Source organism: Oncorhynchus gorbuscha, linkage group LG12, assembly GCF_021184085.1.
Source record: "Oncorhynchus gorbuscha isolate QuinsamMale2020 ecotype Even-year linkage group LG12, OgorEven_v1.0, whole genome shotgun sequence".
NCBI lineage: Eukaryota > Metazoa > Chordata > Actinopteri > Salmoniformes > Salmonidae > Oncorhynchus > Oncorhynchus gorbuscha.
The window spans coordinates 61,525,448-61,546,204 of NC_060184.1; the positions used below are offsets into that span (position 1 = coordinate 61,525,448).

General features: G+C 45.8%; 1 protein-coding gene across 11 annotated transcripts in view; it reads left to right on the top strand.

Annotated features, from left to right (window-relative positions):
- ntng1a (netrin g1a) overlaps positions 1–20,757 on the top strand; it is a 290,272-nt gene that overhangs the window by 63,675 nt on the left and 205,840 nt on the right. For all 11 annotated transcript variants that reach the window (XM_046292522.1, XM_046292524.1, XM_046292525.1 and 8 more), the window contains exon 3: positions 894–1,537. In XM_046292522.1, coding sequence (XP_046148478.1) covers positions 894–1,537 — 644 coding nt within the window. The remainder of the gene's footprint in view (positions 1–893; positions 1,538–20,757) is intronic.

Sequence of the window (20,757 nt, forward strand, 5' to 3'; positions counted from 1 at the left end):
CTTTGAACTGGAGGTTGGATGGTATATTTTTCATCCTTCAAAGACAGAATTGACAAAAGGCACACCTCTTGGGTTTCCCAGCCATTAAATTCAGATTGAGCCAGGCTTCATGCAACAAAAATGATTGTGGAAAGATGGCGGGCTTTTCTCCTCTTGTTAGATTGACCTTCATGTTATACCTGCTACTCACGAGGACATTAGGCACAAGCTATTCCTTGTTATTCTCTCTCCACCCCTCGGGAATTGTATATCTACCGGTGTTTATAATGTTGTTGGTGATAGTGCTTAGCCATAAATGATACAGGGAAGATGATATGAGATACAAATGCAAGATCCTATATTATATTTAACCAGGCAAGTCAGTTAAGAACAAATTCTTATTTATCTACCCCAGCCCAGAGGACACTGGGCCAATTGTGTGCTGCCCTATGGGACTCCCAATCACAGCCGGTTGTGTTAAGCCTGGAATTGACCCAGGGTCCATAATGACACCTCCAGTACTGCAATCCAGTGCCTTAGACCGCTGCGCCACGCAGGAGCCCCTTTGGTTCTTGCAGTCTGGCTATGAGAAGAGGGGTGTTGTAAGTCTGTGGTGGAGGGGGGTGACTTCTTCGAAACGGCCCCATAAAACATGAATGTGTCTCCGGGTGTTTCCTAATAGGCGAGCCCCTCATTTAGATTCATTTAGTACCACAGCTGGAGCCCTGGACCCAACATCACGTCAATACAATTCAAATGATGCAGAGTCATGGTCGTACTAGGGCTCTGTGCTGTATGGCTACACACAGAACTCAAGGCTCGTAAAAAGAAGCTTTGGGTACCTGTGTTATTGTTTACCATTTCAATTCCTTAATGTAGTTCTTTCTCTGTCTTTATTTTCCCCTCTCTTTCAGGAGAACCCGTACATGTGTAACAATGAATGTGATGCCGAAAACGAGGACCTGGCCCACCCACCGGAGCTCATGTTCGATTTCGAGGGCCGCAATCCCACAACCTTCTGGCAGTCCAGTTCCTGGAAGAAGTACCCCAAGGCCCTCCTGGTCAACATCACACTGTCCTGGAGCAAAACCATCGAGCTGACCGACGACATCGTGGTCACCTTCGAGTCAGGCCGCCCGGAACAGATGGTTCTGGAGAAGTCTCTGGACTACGGTAAGACCTGGCAACCCTACCAGTTCTACGCCACAGACTGTCTGGACGCTTTCACCATGGATGCCAAGACTGTCCAGGACCTGACCCAGCACACTCTCCTAGACATCATCTGCACCGAGGAATACTCCAGGGGCTACGTGTGGAAGTATGACAAGACGGTGCGCTTCGAGATCAAGGACCGCTTTGCACTGTTCGCCGGACCACGGCTCCACAACATGGCGTCCCTCTACGGTCAGTTAGACACCACCAAGAACCTGAGAGACTTCTTCACCATTACAGACCTGAGGGTCCGGCTCCTCCGACCAGCCACAGGGGCCACCATGGTAGACGAGAACAACCTGTCCAGATACTTCTACGCCATCTCTGACATCAAGGTCCAGGGAAGGTAAGCTCTCACAATACATTTTTACTACTTTGTTTTCCGTCGCAGCAGAGGCTGACTGGGTTCACATGCTATTTATTATGTTATGTGTTTGGTATGTGGCTACAGTGCATATTAGTATCAAGTCACTATTGCCAAGCTATATTTCCTGCACTTGAATGAGTGCATATTAATGCAATGTGTGGTTCTGGACAGAAGGATGGGATACAGCAGGATTCATTTAGATACAAATGAAGGTAATTGAGGTAGATATGTACTGTACATATAGGTAGGGGTAAAGTGACTAGGTAACAGGATATATAATAGACAGTAACAGCAGCGTATGCGATGAGTCAAAAGAGTTAGTGTAAAAAGGGTCTATGCAGATTGACCGGGTAGCTATTGTTGAACTATTTAACTAACTATTCAGTAGTCTTATGGCTTGGTGGTAGAAGCTGTTTAGGGTTCTGTTGGTTCCAGACTTGATGCATAGCTACCACTTGCCGTACGATAGAAGAGAGAACAGTCTATGACTTGGGTGGCTGGAGTCTTTGAATATATTTTGGGCCTTCCTCTGACACCGCCTGGTATAGAGGTCCTTGATGGAATGTCGCTCGGCCGCAGTGATGTACTGGGCCGTGCACACAACTCTCTGTAGCGCCTTGCAGTTGAATGCCAAGCAGTTGCCATACCAAGCGGTGATGCAGCCAGTCAAGACGCTCTCAATGGTGCAGCTGTAGAACGTTTTGAGGATCTGAGGGCCCATTCATCTTTTCAGCCTCCTGAGGGGGAAGAGGCATTGTCATGTTCTCTTCATGTGTTGGTGTGTGTGGACCATGATAATTCCTCTCAACCCGCTCCACTACAGAACCGTCGATTCGTCTTGCTGACATTGAGTGAGAGGTTGTTGTCCTGGCACCACACTAACAGGTCTCTGACCACCTCCTTGTAGGCTGTCTCATCGTTGTCGGTGATCAGGCCTATCACCGTCAAATGTAATGATGGTGTTGGAGTCGTGTGCGGGTATACAGTCTTAGGGGAACAGGGACTACAGGAGGTGACTAAGCACGCAACCCAGAGGGGCCCTGTGTTGAGGGTCAGCGTGGCGGATGTGTTGTTGCCTACCCTCACCACCCAGGGGAGGCCCGTCAGGAAGTCCAGGATCCAGTTGCAGAGGGAGGTGTTTATTTTTTAGAACGTTTTTTTGATTTGTTATTTTTTATGAGAGACAATACAGACAAACAAGTAGAGGGCAGAACCCACACTGATCCCCTAACACATCAAACCCACCACAACCCCCCATGCTCCAACAGAGCCCCACCCCAATACCAGACGTAAAGAGGCATGACATAGAACTGGAGCAATATAATCAAATAACGAAAAACAAAGATACAATCAAACAGAAAGGAAAGAAGAGTAAAAATAGTGACACAAATTGTAATTTAGGTTATTTTATGGCGCTGGGAAATTAGCTCGGTCCATGTCTCCTAAAAAGATAGGAAAGGGCGCCAGATATCATAATTTGCAGATCCAATAATGAAATAGCACATTTTCTCTAGCTTGAGATGTTGCATGACTTACTTTTTTTAACCTGGCAAGTCAGTTAAGAACTAATTCTTATTTACAATGACGGCTTAGGAACAGTGGGTTAACTGCCTTGGTCAGGAGCAGAAATAGAAGACGTGTAGCTAGAAGGTTTTTTCTCAATATATTGAAGTAAATAGGAAAAGATGAGTGTCACAGGCTGGATGTTTTAATCAATACATTGCAGTCAATGTGAAAAGATGAGTGTCACAGGGTTGATGTTTTTCTCAATACATTGCAGTCAATGGAAAAGATGAGTGTCACAGGCTGGATGTTTATCTCAATACATTGGGTTCAATGGGAAAATACGAGTGTCACGGGTTGATGTTTATCTCAATACATTGGGTTCAATGGGAAAAGATGAGTGTCAAAGGTTTGACTTTTATGTCAATACATTGCAGTCAATGGGAAAAGAAACACGTCAACCAATTGACTGGCTGTCTGTGTCTTTCTCACTCTCTACCTCCTCTTTATCCCCCCTAATTCTCTCCTTTCTCCCTCCCCTTCCTTCCCCCCCTCCACCCTCTCACCCTCTTCCCATTCTCTCTCCCTCCTCCTCCCTCAATTCTCTCTCTCTCCTTCTTTCCCTCCCTCCACTTTCTCTTATCTCTCTCCCTCCTCTCTCTCCCCCATCCCTTCTTCACCGTCTCCCTGCCTCTCTGTCTCCCCTTCCCTTACCCCCCCACCCCTCTCCCCTCCCTCTCCATTCTCTCTCCCTCCTTGTTTCCCTGCCTCCCACTTCTCTCTCTCCCTCCTCTCTCCCACCTATCGGTCAGTCGACTCTCTCTCTCCCCTCCCTCCTCCCTCTCCCTCTCCCTCCCATCCTTCACCCTTTCCCTCTCCCTCTCCCTCACTCCTTCTTTCCGTCCCTCCCCTTCCTCTCCCTCCTCTCTCTCCCTCCCCTCTCTCCCCATCCCTCCTTCACCCTCTCCGTCCCCCCTCACTCTCCACTTTTTTCCCTCTCCTTCCCCTCTATTCTGTCTCCCTCCTTCTTTCCCTGCCTTCCTCACCACATCTCTCTCGCCCACAGACAGGCCAACAGACAGGCAGACAGGCCAACAGACAGACAGACAGGCAGACAGGCAGATTTGATTTGATTTAGCCGACACCAATGGCGACAGCTAGTCTTACTGGGGTCCGACACATAACGAAAAATACATTACAGACAAAAGGCAATTTACATACATTTAAAAACATTGACAAGTAGTGTGTGTGTCCATCTAGCAGTCACACATACAGTACCAGTCAAAAGTTTGCACACACCTAATCAAGTTCTTCTTTATTTTGTACTATTTTCTACATTGTAGAATAATAGTGAAGACATCAAAACTATGAAATAACACATATGGCATCATGTGGTAAGTGTCAAACAAATCAAAATATATTTTATATTTGAGAATGCCAAGAGTGTGCAAAGCTGTCATCAAGGCAAAAGGTGGCTACTTTGAAGAATCTAAAATCTAAAATCTATTTTGATTTGTTAAACACTCCTTTGGTTACTACATGATTCCATATGACTATCTAAACAATTTGGAATTTCCAGCACATTAATGTTTCTAATAAAACCAGAAGTGACGTAGCGGAATGACTTTACAAAACACATACAGTAATATCTCTAGGCATTACAGGCACACCTGTCTGTCTATAGATGTTATATCCTTGTATTGTTACTGCTGTATCATCAAATGAATTGTGCCTTCGGAAAGTATTCAGACCCCTTGACTTTTTCCACAGTTTGTTTTACGTTACAGCCTTGTTCTAAAATGGATTACATTTTTATAAATCCTCAGCAATCTAGACACAATACACCCTAATGACGAAAACAGATTTTTCAAAAATGTTGCACTTTTATTAAAAATAAAAAACAGAAATACCTTATTTATATACAGTTGAAGTCGGAAGTTTACATACACTTAGGTTGGAGTCATTAAAACTAGTTTTTCCTCTCCACAAATTTCTTGTTAACAAACTATAGTTTTGGCAAGTCGGTTAGGACATTTTCCCAGCAATTGTTTAGACAGATTATTTCACTTATAATTCACTGTATCACAATTCCAGTGGGTCAGAATTTTACATCCACTAAGTTGACTGTGCCTTTAAACAGCTTGGAAAATTCCAGAAAATGATGTCATGGCTTTAGAAGCTTCTGATAGACTAATTAACATCATTTGAGTCAATTGGACGTGTACCTGTGGATGTATTTCAAGGCCTACCTTCAAACTCAGTGCCTCTTTGCTTGGAAAATCAAAAGAAATCAGCCAAGACCTCAGGAGAAAAAGTGTAGACCTCCACAAATCTACAAGCAATTTCCAACCGCCTGAAGGTACCATGTTCATCTGTACAAACAATAGTACACAAGTCTAAACACCATGGGACCACGCAGCCGTCATACCGCTCAGGAAGGAGACGCGGTCTGTCTCATAGAGATGAACGTACTTTGGTGCGAAAAGTGCAAATCCATTCCAGAATAACAGCAACGGACCTTGTGAAGATGCTGGAGGAAACATGTACAAATGTATCTGTATCCACAGTAAAACGAGTCCTATATCGACATACCTGAAAGTTCGCACCGCAAGGAAGAATTCACTGCTCCAAACCGCCATAAAAAAGACAGACTAAGGTTTGCAACTGCACATGGGGACAAAGATCGTACTGTTTGGAGAAATGTCCTCTTGGCCATAATGACCATCATTATGTTTGGAGGAAAAAGGGGGAGGCTTGTAAGCTGAGGAACACCATCCCAACCCTGAAGCACGGGGTGGCAGCATCATGTAGTGGGGGGTGCTTTGCTGCAGGAGGGGCTGGTGCACTTCACAAAATAGATGGCATCTTGAGGAAAGAAAATGTGGATATATTGAAGCAACATCTCAAGACATCAGTCAGGAAGTTGTAGTTGGAGACATCTGATTATTTTTTTAATGGAATATCTAAGTAGGCGTACAGAGGCCCATTATCAGCAACCGTCACTTTTGTGTTCCAATGGCACGTTGTGTTAGCTAATCTAAGTTTATAATTTTTTAAAGCATCCCGGAGTCGCCTCTTCACTGTTGACTTTGAGACGGGTGATGTTGAGACAGGAACTTGACCAGTACTGGCCTAGGCCTGTAACTTGGGCCGGTGGTGGGTTTTCCATTTGTGGGTGCGCTCCACCTCAATCTTCCTGTGGTCCATCTTCAGTTTCTCAGTTTCTATATATTTTATTTCACCTTTATTTAAACAGGTAGGTCAGTTCAGAACAAGTTCTCATTTACAACTGCGATCTGGCCAAGAGAAAGCAAAGCAGTGCGACAAAAACAACAACACAGAGTTACACATAAACAAACTTACAGTCAATAACATAATAGAAAAATCTATGTACAGTGTGTGCAAATGTAGAAGAGTAGGGAGGTAAGGCAATAAATAGGCCATAGAGGCGAAATAATTACAATTTAGCATTAACACTGGAGTGATAGGTGTGCAGATGATGGTGTGCAAGTAGAGATACTGGGGTGCAGAATTGCAAGAGAATAAATAACAATATTGGTGTGAGGTAGTTGGGTGTGCTATTTGCAGATTGGCTGTGTACAGGTACAATGATTGATAAGCTGCTCTGACAGCTGATGCTCAAATTTAGAGAGGGAGATTTAAGACTCTAGCTTCAGTGATATTTGCAATTCGTTCCAGTTATTGGCAGCAAAGAACTGGAACTAAAGGCGGCCAAAGGAAGTGTTGTCTTTGGGGATGACCAGTGAAATATACCTGCTGGAGCGTGTGCTATGTTGCTATGATGACCAGTGAAATATACCTGCTGGAGCGTGTCCTATGTTGCTATGATGACCAGTGAAATATACCTGCTGGAGCGTGTCCTATGTTGCTATGATGACCAGTGAAATATACCTGCTGGAGCGTGTGCTATGTTGCTATGATGACCAGTGAAATATACCTGCTGGAGCGTGTCCTATGTTGCTATGATGACCAGTGAAATATACCTGCTGGAGCGTGTGCTATGTTGCTATGATGACCAGTGAAATATACCTGCTGGAGCGTGTCCTATGTTGCTATGATGACCAGTGAAATATACCTGCTGGAGCGTGTGCTATGTTGCTATGATGACCAGTGAAATATACCTGCTGGAGCGTGTGCTATGTTGCTATGATGACCAGTGAAATATACCTGCTGGAGCGTGTCCTATGTTGCTATGATGACCAGTGAGATATACCTGCTGGAGCGTGTGCTATGTTGCTATGATGACCAGTGAGATATACCTGCTGGAGCGTGTCCTATGTTGCTATGATGACCAGTGAGATATACCTGCTGGAGCGTGTCCTATGTTGCTATGATGACCAGTGAAATATACCTACTGGAGCGTGTCCTATGTTGCTATGATGACCAGTGAAATATACCTGCTGGAGCGTGTGCTATGTTGCTATGATGACCAGTGAAATATACCTGCTGGAGCGTGTCCTATGTTGCTATGATGACCAGTGAAATATACCTGCTGGAGCGTGTCCTATGTTGCTATGATGACCAGTGAAATATACTTGCTGGAGCGTGTGCTATGTTGCTATGATGACCAGTGAGCTGAGATAAAGTGGTGCTTTACCTAGCAAAGCCTTATAGATGATCTGGAGCCAGTGGGTTTGCGCCGAATATGTAGTGAGGGCCAGCCAACAAGAGCATACAGGTCGCAGTGGAGGGTAGTATATGGGGCTTTGGTGACAAAACGGATGGCACTGTGATAGACTACATCCAGTTTGCTGAGTAGAGTGTTGGAGGATATTTTGAAAATGACATCGCCGAGGTCAAGGATCGGTAGGATAGTCAGTTTTACAAGGGTATGTTTGCAGCATGAGTGAAGCAGGCTTTGTTGCGAAATAGGGAGCCAATTCTATATTTAATTTTGGATTGGAGATGCTTAATAGGAGTCTGGAAGGAGAGTTTACAGTCTAACCAGACACCGAAGTATTTGTAGTTGTCCACATATCCTAAGTCAGAACCGTCCAGAGTAGTGATGCTAGTCGGGCGGGCAGATGCGGGCAGCATTCGGTTGAAGAGCATGCATTTAGTTTTACTAGCAGTTAAAAGCAGTTGGAGGCCACGGAAGAGATGTTGTATTGCATTGAAGCTCATTTGAAGGTTTGTTAACACAGTGTCCGAAGAAGGGCCACATGCCACCAATTGTGCATGTTCTCCCACTTAAAAGATGAGAGAGGCCTGTAATTTTCATCATAGGTACACTTCAACTATGACAGACAAAATGAGAAATAAAATCCAGAAAATCACATCGTAGGATTTTTTATGAATTCATTTACAAGCGGTACTGGAGCGCCAAGTCTAAACCAACAGGCTTCTAAACAGCTTCTATCCCCTCTTTTACGCTGCTGCTACTCTGTTATTATCTATGCATAGTCCCTTTAATAACTCTACCTACATGTATTACCTCCATTACCTCGCCTAACCGGTGCCCCAGCACATTGACTCTGTACCGGTACCCCCTGTATATAGCCTCGTTATTGATATTTTACTGCTGCTCTTAACTGCATTGTTGGTTAAGGGCTTGTAAGTAAACATTTCACTGTAAGGTCTACGCCTGCTGTATTCGGCTCATGTGACAAATACATTTTGATTTTATTTTATTTCCTCTCTCTTGCCATTCTCCTGTTTAAACTCATTGAGCTGCAACTTGTTCTTCAGGTCCTGGACCTTTCTGGCCAGTCGTCCATTCTTGTATTAGTTGACGCCACCAGTATTTGGACAAAACACTTGAAGCTCTTTTCTTGTTGTTGTAACTACTGCTTTTAGAACTATTTTTGTTCGTTTAAAAGACCCTTAACCTGTCATAGAGAGACACCACCTTCATCAATGGCACTTCCGCCGGCTTTGGTCTTTGTCATGGTAACAACATCGGTTACGATGTTACTCCTCACAGTTCTAGACAGAGTTGATCCCAGGGAAGATTGATAACAAAATTTGGGAAGATTAAACCTTTTTATCACTTACAAACTGCCCATATGACCCCCAATTAAGCTATTTCCTTTAATGGCAGGAAATTAAATGTATGACCTACTGGTCGTACATCGTACAGTTCAATTGCAGTCATGGTTATGTGAGGGCATGGTTAAGTTTCCACTGTGAATGTTAATTTCACATGGTTGGATGTAGGCTCGCGTTCATCAGGAGCGTCTGTTGATGTCACTCAAATGCACATGAACTATAGTCCAGGCTTCAAATGAGTCTTACCTTTCTGCCATGTAGTGGGAGGAGAGGTACATTAATTCATTGTGACCGACTGCCTTGATTCGGTCTTGTGTAGCAACATTTTTTATTTTTTATTTTTTTACATTGGATAATAGCAGAGACACAGAGCTACAAAATGATATATCATACACTGCATTTGTCTCTAAGATACGAATAATAAGATCATACATGTAACGTTAGCTAGCGAGCCAGCCAGCTAACGTTAGCTAGGTATCTAATTGTACACTTTAACTTGAAATGAAAACAACTTTCTGTCAAAATTAGAAACGTGTAATATCTGAAAATGTAGCTAGCTAGACAATCTTACATCATGGTTGGACGCTTCTCCCTGTCACAGATGCCATGGTTGCCCTTAGTTTGAAGATGTAATCTGGAGACAGGTGTTTTCTCCATCTCCTTAGCTATCGTACTCTAATTCCACTGATTTCAAAACCCGGTTCTCCAGAAAGTGGAGAGCAACACTTATGCAGTTCTACTAAGCAATATAGATTTTTTTAAAGCCGTATTTGACAGGATTACTTACAAATAGACAGAAGCGTGCTATATGGCAGACCAATCCGAACACATCTCTCGGCATGTCAAGCCCATTCATTCTCTCAGTCAATCATGGCTAGAGGGAAGGTTGCTGACTTTTTCTGTGGCATAACCGACTAGGCTCGTAATTTAACAATTTTATTCGTATTTACAGATGGCATACATTTTGTTATAAAGGCACATGAAAGTTCACATATTCCAGAAGGCATTTCTGACACACAAAAAAACGCATTTTGAGAAAAAATAATACGATTACTTTCAAATGGCCCTCGTGTGAAGTGGTGACCCGCGACATAGGCCTAGTTTTCTGAAACGGGTCCCAATTGTTAATTGGATGAATGGGTTATGTCTAGGCCCTAACCCTAATCCTAGCTTCATATAAACTTCCAGCTCAACCCTAACCCTAGCTTCATGTCCAGAACCCGGTGTAACCCTAAACCTAGCCATAACACTAACCCTAGCCCTCATCTTGGCCCAGCTCTTGGAGTTAGGGTGGGGCCGGGATGTGGACAAGAAGTTGGTGTTAGGGTTATGGCTAGGGTTAGGTTTAAACCAAGATGTGGACATGAAGCTAGAGTTAGGTTAGGCTTAGGGTTCAGTTTAAAGTTTGTCTGTCTACCTGCCTGTCTGTCTGTCTCCCTGTCTGTTGGTCTGTGAGTGGATATGTCTGTCTGAGTCTTTCAACAATTTATCCATTGCAGCTCTATCACCAACATTTGACTTGAATGCAAGGTATTCATTTATGCGCCAAATATCCTTGATGTGTATCTATGTGTCAATATCCTGTCTGTGGAGGTGGGAAAGTGGGCTCCCGAGTGGCTCCGTGGCCTAAGGCACTGCATCTCAGTGCAAGTGGCGTCACTACTGTCCCTGGTTTGGCGTCACTACTGTCCCTGGTTTGAATCCAGGCTGTATCACATCCGGCCGTGATTCGGAGTCCCATAGGGCGGCGCACAATTGGCCCTGTGTCGTCCGGGTTCGGCCGGGGTAGGCCGTCATTGTAAATGAGAAATTGTTCTCAATTGACTTGCCTAGTTAAATAAAGTGGAGAGAGAGAGATGGGAGCGAGAGGATTGGAGGGTGATAGAATGGAGGTGGGAGTAAGGAGTTTGTCATGTTTGTGATGCTATTCTCTATGCATCCATATTGTGATGCTAATCTTCCCCCATTAAATGCATTGTATTCATTAATGCATTAATCCCGTGACACTAATCTTTTCCCATTGACTACAATTTATTGACATAACATTAAATTGGTTAACGTGTTTCTTTTCCCATTGACATAAATGTGTAGACATAAACATCAATGTGTTGACATAAACATCAACCCTGTGAACTCATCTTTTCCCATTAACTGCAATGAATTGAGAAAAACATCAACCCTGAGACACTCATCTTTTCCCATTGACTGCAATGCACTGAGAAAAACTACTGTGACAGTTAACCTTTTTGCAAAAACGTGCCAGGGTGACGTTTTCAGGCTGATAATGGGCTGAGTCCACATCTAATGATCTTTAGTGTTCTACAGCTGTCAGCTTCCTTAATTAACAAAGTTCCTCTCCGCTCTCTAGCTAACACACTACTTTAATTTGGAGAGCAGCAAACGGCTCAGCTGTTTATTAGCTGATGGAAGGTAGATCAGAGGTAGAAGCATCAGAACGTGTCGGGTCACCACACTGGTTCTAATTAGTGTTTGATTTATGATGTCTCCAGAGAGGCATACAACAACATAAACACAAAATCATATTAGTCTGTTAGCAGAGTTACAGAGCTACACAATGTTTTCCCTGTGTCTTTATGCAGTAAAAATAGTTGAAGAGTTGCTGGGGTTTTGACTGAACAGCTGTTTTACACTCCATGGTTTAATTACGCTCTACAACTTAAGTTAACTATGGTTAAAGGGGAAACAAATGCTTAATTGCATGACGGATCACAGAGAAGTACGCAGAGCAGTGGAACTGGAGCATAACGGCTGCTATTGGATATTGAAGTGGGTGCCTCATTATTTAGACTTTAAACTGTACTGTGAAGTATGGCACCTATAGTGATTCTCATTGGTGTGCTTAAAAGCATTTAAACCAGTTTAATAGTGAATTCCAGGAAACAGAAAGCAGGGCACTCTGTAGCTCACTCTAGTGATCTAGTGGTACATATAGCCTGGCCGTGTAGTCTGGCCGTGTAGCCTGGCCATGTAGCCTAGCCATGTGCTGTAAGTGAGTGTGATATTGAATGTCTTACATAGGAAATTGCATTTTTGACTCTTTTTGGTGTGTGACCAGAAAGGTTACTTGAGCGGGGAGACTGCCTAGTAGACTCATTCCTCATGGGCAGACACAATAGTTTCCCCCGAGGACCTTCACCCAGTTTTCCAGAGCTTGGCCCCGGAGGAGGGGGAAGGGGACCTCATCATCGACGAAGACGATGGCGAGATTACGACCGACCTCCTCCAGCACAAGCCGTAACCGCTAGGCCCTCTTCCACCCCCTAGAAAGGCATCGATGGTAGATGACAGATATTTACTCATTGATTTCTGCAAACAGGCAGCGACCAGACTACGTATTGAGTGGGCTGAACCAGCAGGCGGCGGGCAACGTAGAGAGGGACTGCTACGATGGGAGGAAACTCTCCTCTTGCACCGTCCCCTGCAAGCAACTCTTCCAAGCTATCCCAGCTTGTGTGGCGGAAGCCAAACGCAATTGGGACAAAACAGACTTTTTTGCCAGTATGAATGGCAAGGACATGGAGGAGCTGGCCTTCAGAAATCCACCGGTGGTCAAGCCGTCACTGACCAACCAATTCAAACCCAGTGCCTCGTCATTCTGCATCTATCAAAAGGTCCATGTGTCTGCTGCACGTTGAACATTATGTCCCTACTACTGTCTTACCAGGATGATATGATGCAAGAGATGCATAATCTCCTATCGATCGACTAGCCTAACCTAGACCTTTGGGATGTGATCTGCGTCATCAAAGACCTCAACCTCCAAGCCTCCAGCCTCAATGCTGTGCCATGAGCCTTCCAGTGGTACGGGTGAGCGCCTTGATGCTTCTGTCGAGCTGAAGGAACTGTTTGGGCCAGCTTTGTCCGCCATGCGGCAGAAGTGCAAGCTTTGAAAGAAGTAGGGTGAAGCCTTCGACTTCCGCCTGCCCCGTAGACCCAGAAATCATAGCTACCCAGCCTACCTCTCCATGAGCCAAGGCTTCGTAGTTGGGAAAGGGCAATTCACTGGCACCAGGGCTATCCGCGGGAAGCCTTCAGCGACGCAGCGGGCATCGACTTCACTGTTCGGTTAACCAAGCAGACGCACCTAGGGCCCACGGAGTGGCAGCCAACAGTTCATCCCATTTTCTGACCTGGTGGAGCATAGACCCCCCCCCCCTCTCACACTCCAGCGCTGGGCGTTTGCACAACTTCTGTGTACACGGCGTCACCTCAATCATCAGATAAAGGTGACCTCCGCATGTCTTGTCACTGGAAGAGTCCCTCGATCTTCTTTCTTGGCACTGCCCAATGGGTAGAGGCAATGAGGAAAGTAGTAACAATGGACGTGTCACTCACGGGCTGGGGCGCAGTGCACGAGGGAAATGCAATAAACTGAGTGTGGACCCCACAACTCTGCATTGCCCATATAAATTACCTCGAATTGCTGACAGTGGTTCTTTCACTGAAATACTTTCTACCCTCTCTTCAGAAGTGTCACGTCTTGATCCGAACAGCCAATACTACTGTGGTGGCATACATCAACCGTGTTTTTGAGAAGTGGTGTGACCAAAAACATAATTCCTTACCAAGGCTTGTATCCAATGCTTTCTGCAGGACCTTTTGGACAGAGGGAAGACATTCTCCACTGTTAAGGTATAGTTGAAGTTATAGTTGAAGCTATAGTTGAAGTTGGAAGTTTATATACACTTAGGTTGGAGTCATTAAAACTTGTTTTTCGACCACTCCACAAATTTCTTGTTAACAAACTATAGTTCACTATAGATCACACCCTAACCAAACAAAACATAGAAACATAGAAAGCAAACTATGGTCAGGGTGTGACAGTACCCCCCCCCCAAGATGCGGACTCTGGCCGCAAAACCTGAACCTATTGGGGAGGGTCTGGGTGGGCATCTGTCCACGGTGGCGGCTCTGGTGCTTGACATGGTCAGACAGAGGGGCGGAAGCTCTGGACAGAGGGGCGGAAGCTCTGGGCTGAGGGGCTCTGGCGCCTCTGGGTTGAGGGGCTCTGGCACCTCTGGGCTGAGGGGCTCTGGCGCCTCTGGGCTGACTGGTGGCCCCTGGCTGACTGGTGGCACTGCCGGCCCCTGGCTGACTGGCGGCACTGGCGGCTCCTTGTAGACTGGCGGCACTGGCGGCTCCTTGCAGACTGGCGGCACTGGCGGCGCTGGACAGACTGGCGACTCTGATGGCGCTGGGCAGACGGGTAGCTCTGATGGCGCTGGGCAGACGGGAAGCTCCGGCAACGCTGGAGAGGAAGGCTCTGGCAGCGCTGGACTGAGTAGCTCTGGCGCCTCTGGAATCAGGGGCTCTAGCGCCTCTGGACTGAGGGGCGGGAGCTCTGGCAGCGCTGAACAGGCGGGAGACTCCGGCAGCGCTGGAGAGGAGGAAGGCTCTGGCAGTGCTGGACAGGCGGGAGGCTCGGACAGCACCGGAGAGGAGGAAGGCTCTGACAGCGCTAGACAGGCGAGGCGCACTGTAGGCCTGATGCGTGGTGCTGGCACTGGTGGTACTGAGCCGAGGACAAGCACAGGAAGCCTGGTGCGGGGAGCTGTCACCGGAAGGCTGGTGCGTGGAGGTGGTACCGGATAGACCGGACCGTGCAGGCGCACTGGAGCTCTTGAGCACCGAGCCTGCCCAACCTTACCCGGTTGAATGGTCCCGGTCGCCCTGCCAGTGCGGCGAGGTGGAATAGCCCGCACTGGGCTATGCAGTGCCGGGGACACCGTGCGCAAGGCTGGTGCCCTGTAAGCCGGCCCAAGGAGACGCACTGGAGACCAGATGCGTAGAGCCGGCTTCATGGCACTTGGCTCGATGCCCACTCTAGCCCTGCCGATACGCGGAGCTGGAATGTACCGCACCGGGCTATGCACCCGCACTGGGGACACCGTGCGCTCCACCGCATAACACGGTGCCTGGCCGGTCTCTCTCGCCCTCAGGTAAGCACAGGAAGTTGGCTCAGGTCTCCTACCTGGCTTCGCCACACCTCCTGTGTGCACCCCTCCAATACATTTTTGGGGCTGCCTCTCGGGCTTCCTTGTCAGCCGTGTACCCTCATATCGCCGGCTCCTCTCTCCGGCTGCATCTGCTCTCCTAGCTGCCTCCACCTGTTCCCATGGAAGGCAATCTTTTCCCGCCAGGATCTCCTCCCATGTTTAGCAACCCTTGCCATCCAATACATCGTCCCATGTCCATTCCTCTTTGCGCCGCTGTTGCTGTTGCCCGTTACCACGCCGCTTCGTCCTGTTGTGGTGGGTGATTCTGTAACGGTTTTCTTGCGGTGAAGGAGAGGCGGACCAAAATGCGGCGTGGTTATTTAGATACATCTTTAATGAAGATGAAACACGATCAATACAAAAACAATAAACGTAACGTGAAAACCGAAACAGCCTAAACTGGGGCAAACTAACACAGAGACAGGAACAATCACCCACAAAACCCAACACCAAACAGGCAACCTAAATATGGTTCCCAATCAGAGACAATGACTAACACCTGCCTCTGATTGAGAACCATATCAGGCCAAACACAGAAACAGACAAACTAGACACACAACATCAAATGCCCACTCAGATCACACCCTGACCAAACAAAACATAGAAACATACTAAGCAAACTATGGTCAGGGTGTGACACATTTTTCCAAAAATTGTTTACAGACAGATAATTCACTGTATCACAATTCCAGTGGGTCGGAAGTTTACATCCACTAATTTGACTGTGCCTTTAAACAGCTTTCAATTCCAGAAAATTATGTCATGGCTTTCGAACCTTCTGATAGGCTAATTGACATCATTTGAGTCAAATGGAGGTGTACCTGTGGATGTATTTCAAAGCCTACCTTCAAACTCAGTGCCTCTTTGCTTGGCACCATGGGAAAATCATAAGAAATCAGCCAAGACCTCAGAAAAAAAATTGTAGACCTCCACAAGTCTGGTTCATCCTTGGGAGCAATGTCCAAATGCCTGAAGGTACCACATTCATCTGTACAAACAATAGTACGCAAGTACCAATTTGTAAGTCGCTCTGGATAAGAGCGTCTGCTAAATGACTTAAATGTAAATGTAAATGTAAGTATAAACACCATGGGACCACGCAGCCATCATACCGCTCAGGAAGGAGACGTGTTCTGTCTCCTAGAAATGAATGTACTTTGTTGAAAGTGAAAGTGCAAATCAATCCCACAACAACAGCAAAGGACCTTGTGAAGATGCTGGAGGAAACAGGTACAAAGGTATCGATATCCACAGTAAAACGAGTCCTATATCAACATAACCTGAAAGGCCACTCAGCAAGGAAGAAGCCACTTCTCCAAAACTGCCATAAAAAAGCCAGACTAAGATTTGCAACTGCACATGGGGACTAAGATCATACTTTTTTGAGAAATTTCCTCTGGTCTGATGAAAAAAATAGAACTGTTTGGCCATAGTGACCATCATTATGTTTGGAGGAAAAGGGGGAGGCTTGCAAGTCAAATAATACCATCCCAACCGTGAAGCACGGGTGTTTCAGCATCATGTTGTGGGGCTGCTTTGCTGCAGGAGGGACTGGTGCACTTCACAAAATAGATGGCATCATGAGGGGGAAAATAATCTGGAAAAATTGAAGCAACATCGCAAGACATCTGTCAGGAAGTTAAAGCTTGGTCGCAAATGGGTCTTCCAAATGGACAATGACCCCAAGCATACTTCCAAAATTGTGGCTAAAGGACAACAAGTCCTTGTCGAGGTATTGGAGTGATCATCACAAAGCCCAAGTGGGCAGAACTGAAAAAGCATGTGCGATCAAGGAGGCATACAAATCTGACTCAGTTACACCAGCTCTGTCAGGAGGAATGGGACAGAACTCACCCAACATATTGTGGGAAGCTTGTGGAAGGCTACCCGAAAAGTTTGACCCAAGTTAAACAATTTAAAGGCAATGCTACCAAATACTAATTGAGTGTATGTCAACTTCTGACCCACTGGGAATGTGATGAAAGATATAAAAATTAAAATAAATCATTCTCTCTACTATTATTCTGACATTTCACATTCTTAAAATAAAGTGGTGATCCTAACTGACCTAAGACAGGGAATTTTGATTAGGATTAAATGTCAGGAATAGTGAAAAACTGAGTTTAAATGTATTTGGCTAAGGTGTATGGAAACTTCCGACTTCAACTATATCTTAGCCTGTTAAATAGGCTTTGACAAGAACACGGTGGGAAAACACCCATCATTATGTTGTTTCATGAAGGGTTTCTTATGTCCATTTCCCAAGCCTTTATTCCCATCATGGGATTTTTCTATTGCACTTGAGGCTATTTCAGCCTTTTGAGCTGCTGCAAAGCATGGAGATACAATATCTCTCATTTAAGTCCACTATACTGGTCACCCATGTGTCAGCAAAGCGAGCAAGCTACATGCACTGTCAGTTCCCAAGTCATGCCTCCAGTTTTCCTTGAGCTTTTCCAAGGCTACCTTGTTGCCCAACCCTGCATTTATGCCTCCGGTTATTGGACAAGAGCTTTGCGCATGCGACTCTTTGTGTCCCGGGCGTCTCCCTGCAAGGGGAGGCCCCTATCCTCGTCAACGGTTGTCACATTGGATCGTGGAAGCTATTAAATTGGCCTATAATAGCAAGGGGTTCCAGCCTCCAGATGTCCTGAGGGCTCACTCCACCAAAAGTATGTCTACCTCTTGGGCTCTGTTCAAGGGCATTCCTTACATGAGATATGCGATCCGGCTTGTTGGGCATCCCCTCATACTTTCATGAGGTTCTACCAACTAGACGTAACTTCCCCTGATAGGCACGTACTGTCCTCAGTGTGGGTCTCTCTGAAGGTTAATACATGAGACTGCCTGGCTTCGGAGAGCATGCACAATAAGGGAGATGGCCATATTCCACTTGTGAGACATCTAAACTAATAATTAAATGCAAACTTAAGGTGTCTTGCGGGACACAGTGGGAGCGATTCTGCAGAGCCAGGGAGGTTGGTTCCATGTGGCATCAGTCACTGGGATGGACTTCTCCAGTCGCTAGGATAAGACGGGAGAGACCTGAGAGATCCCAGTCTTTTTTTATCCAGCACACTGAGAGACAAAGGAATAGTAGCGATATTACAAGCTGCCAAAGTAGGTCAGTGGAAGAATGAGAACGAGAGAACGAAACAGAGAACAGAGAGAATGGTTGGAGAAGTGCACCTCTTGTCTGGTTCTGCAATGCATACTAAAAGTTGTTTGGTGGATACAGCATGCGTTATTCATGGCTGGTTTTCATTATATTTAATTATGAATGACAACGAGACCAAAGGCGTTGAGGAGGCAGGATCGATACACAACATTCAGAATCAAAACGAAGCGTGGAGTCATGAGATAATGTAAATAATTCATGCCGGCGATTGACTGAAATTAATTTGTCATCCTTGAAATGTTACTGTATCACCAGCAGGAAAATACTTGTGGGCAAAGAGAGGAGAGAAGAGGTGGAAGGACATTTTCTAAATACGTACTCCCTGACTGACATATTAGGTATTTTTCTCTCTTTCTCTTTGTTTCTCTCCATGCACTTTGTCTGTCTCTGTGTCTCTGTGTGTGTCTCTCTCTCTCTCTCTCTCTCTCTCTCTCTCTCTCTCTCTCTCTCTCTCTCTCTCTCTCTCTCTCTCTCTCTCTCTCTCTCTCTCTCTCTCTCTCTCTCTCTCTCTCTCTCTCTCCCCTATATTGTGATCAATAGGTTGTAATTAAAGACATAGAGGTTTTAGTCTTCGGAAGGATCTGTGTACTGCAGCAGAGGGAGGCTGACTCCTGTAAACAGCAGAGGGAGGGTAGCTGTTGCGTGTAACAGCAGAGGGAGGGTTGCTGTTTCATGTAACAGCAGAGGGGTAGGTGTATTACTCCAGGGCAGAGGGAGGGTGGCGGTCTTATGTAACACTCTGATGGCCCTCGATCCCTCATCTGAATTATACATGAAAACACACCACCACCTCATCCTTCACTTCACCCCCTCCGTCCCTCTCTTCCACCCCTCCGTCCCTCTCTTCCCCCCCTCCGTCCCTCTCTTCCCCCCCATCACTGAACCTCAGACCCCACCAATACATCCAGCCACAAACCATACAACCCACCACTGTCATATGGCTACTGCTTACCGGAAAGGATCAACACAACAGGTTCCAATAAACAGCTCAGTCTTTCAGAGAAGTCAGCATCTGATTCCACGATTGACTCCCTACTGTCAGTGAATTAAAGAAGCGGGCAGCCCCTAAATTAAACACACCTCTAACCTGATATTTTGCACCGTTTCTCTAACCAACATCATTCCTCTTAAAAAAGTTGGACCAGGAGAAAAAAAATATGTTGGTTTGCCCAATTTGCCACCCAGCCCCTGGGAGTTGGAATTCAATTTCCCACCCAGACATCTGCTGCAAGGCAGTATGGGATGGAAGGTCAGTAAAGACCGGGAGGTTCAGAACCGTTATGCTGGGGTAGACAGGTAATTCAGACAGACAGAACTTTTTCTATCTGTCCTAGTATCCTGTAATGCATTAAAGAGGTTGTGTGTGTGTGTGTGTGTGTGTGTCTGTCTGTCTGTCTGTCTGTCTGTCTGTCTGTCTGTCTGTCTGTCTGTCTGTCTGTCTGTCTGTCTGTCTGTCTGTCTGTCTGTCTGTCTGTCTGTCTGTCTGTCTGTCTGTCTGTCTGTCTGTCTGTCTGTCTGTCTGTCTGTCTGTCTGTCTGTCTGTCTGTCTGTCTGTCTGTCTGTGTGTGTGTGTGTGTGTGTGTGTGTGTGTGTGTGTGTGTGTGTGTGTGTGTGTGTGTGTGTGTGTGTGTGTGTGTGTGTGTGTGTGTGTGTGTGTGTGTGTGTGTGTGTGTGTGTGTGTGTGTGTGTGTGTGTGTGTGCATCTGTGTGTGCCAAATGTTGTCCTAACCCAGCCCTATCTACTGCACAATGAACCCCTCTATCTCTGAAACAGCACATTGCTGAGCAGTGTGCCCCTAAGGGATGATGGGACAGACTCCTTGGTTTTAAAACAGGGATAAAGCCAAGATATGTTATTTTAGGGCAAACGCCTTGAAATCTGGACCTCATGTTTTCCAAAGTCCAAATAAGTGCCAAATATAATTACACTGTACACACAATCATTGTCAGATTACTGTGAGTTCAATTATTTTAAGTCATATTCCCATGTCTTAGAGCTTTGATCATTTTGTTACTGCACTAATACATAGTGAATAACTGGAGTTGTTTAATGAGTGAATGGCTTAATAGCTGGTTGGCTATTGCATGATTTATGCACTGAAAAACTTAAAAAGCATGAAATCGATATAGCTTTTAATACCGTTATTACTCTGTTATTCTCATCTAATAGTAATAGGCCTGTAGTTTGAATAGAGCCATTTCACCCATGGACCAACAGCACAGAGAGTGATGGCTCTATTTCACCACGCCAGAGTAAGCAGCCCAGCCACCGATTGAGAAGTCAATCCACTGCTTGGCTTGCTCTTAGCCCTGCCCATGGTGGACAGATAATCAATTTGTGCTAATTTCATGTTTCTGCCTGCCCACTTCCTCCGCTGAATAAGTCATTCCACATGTCTCTCTTCCTCAGTTCTCTCTCCCTCTCCCTTTTTCTCTCAGTTTCTCTCTCTCTACCCCTTCACCTTGTGCTGTAGTCGGCATTTCAGCTTTTT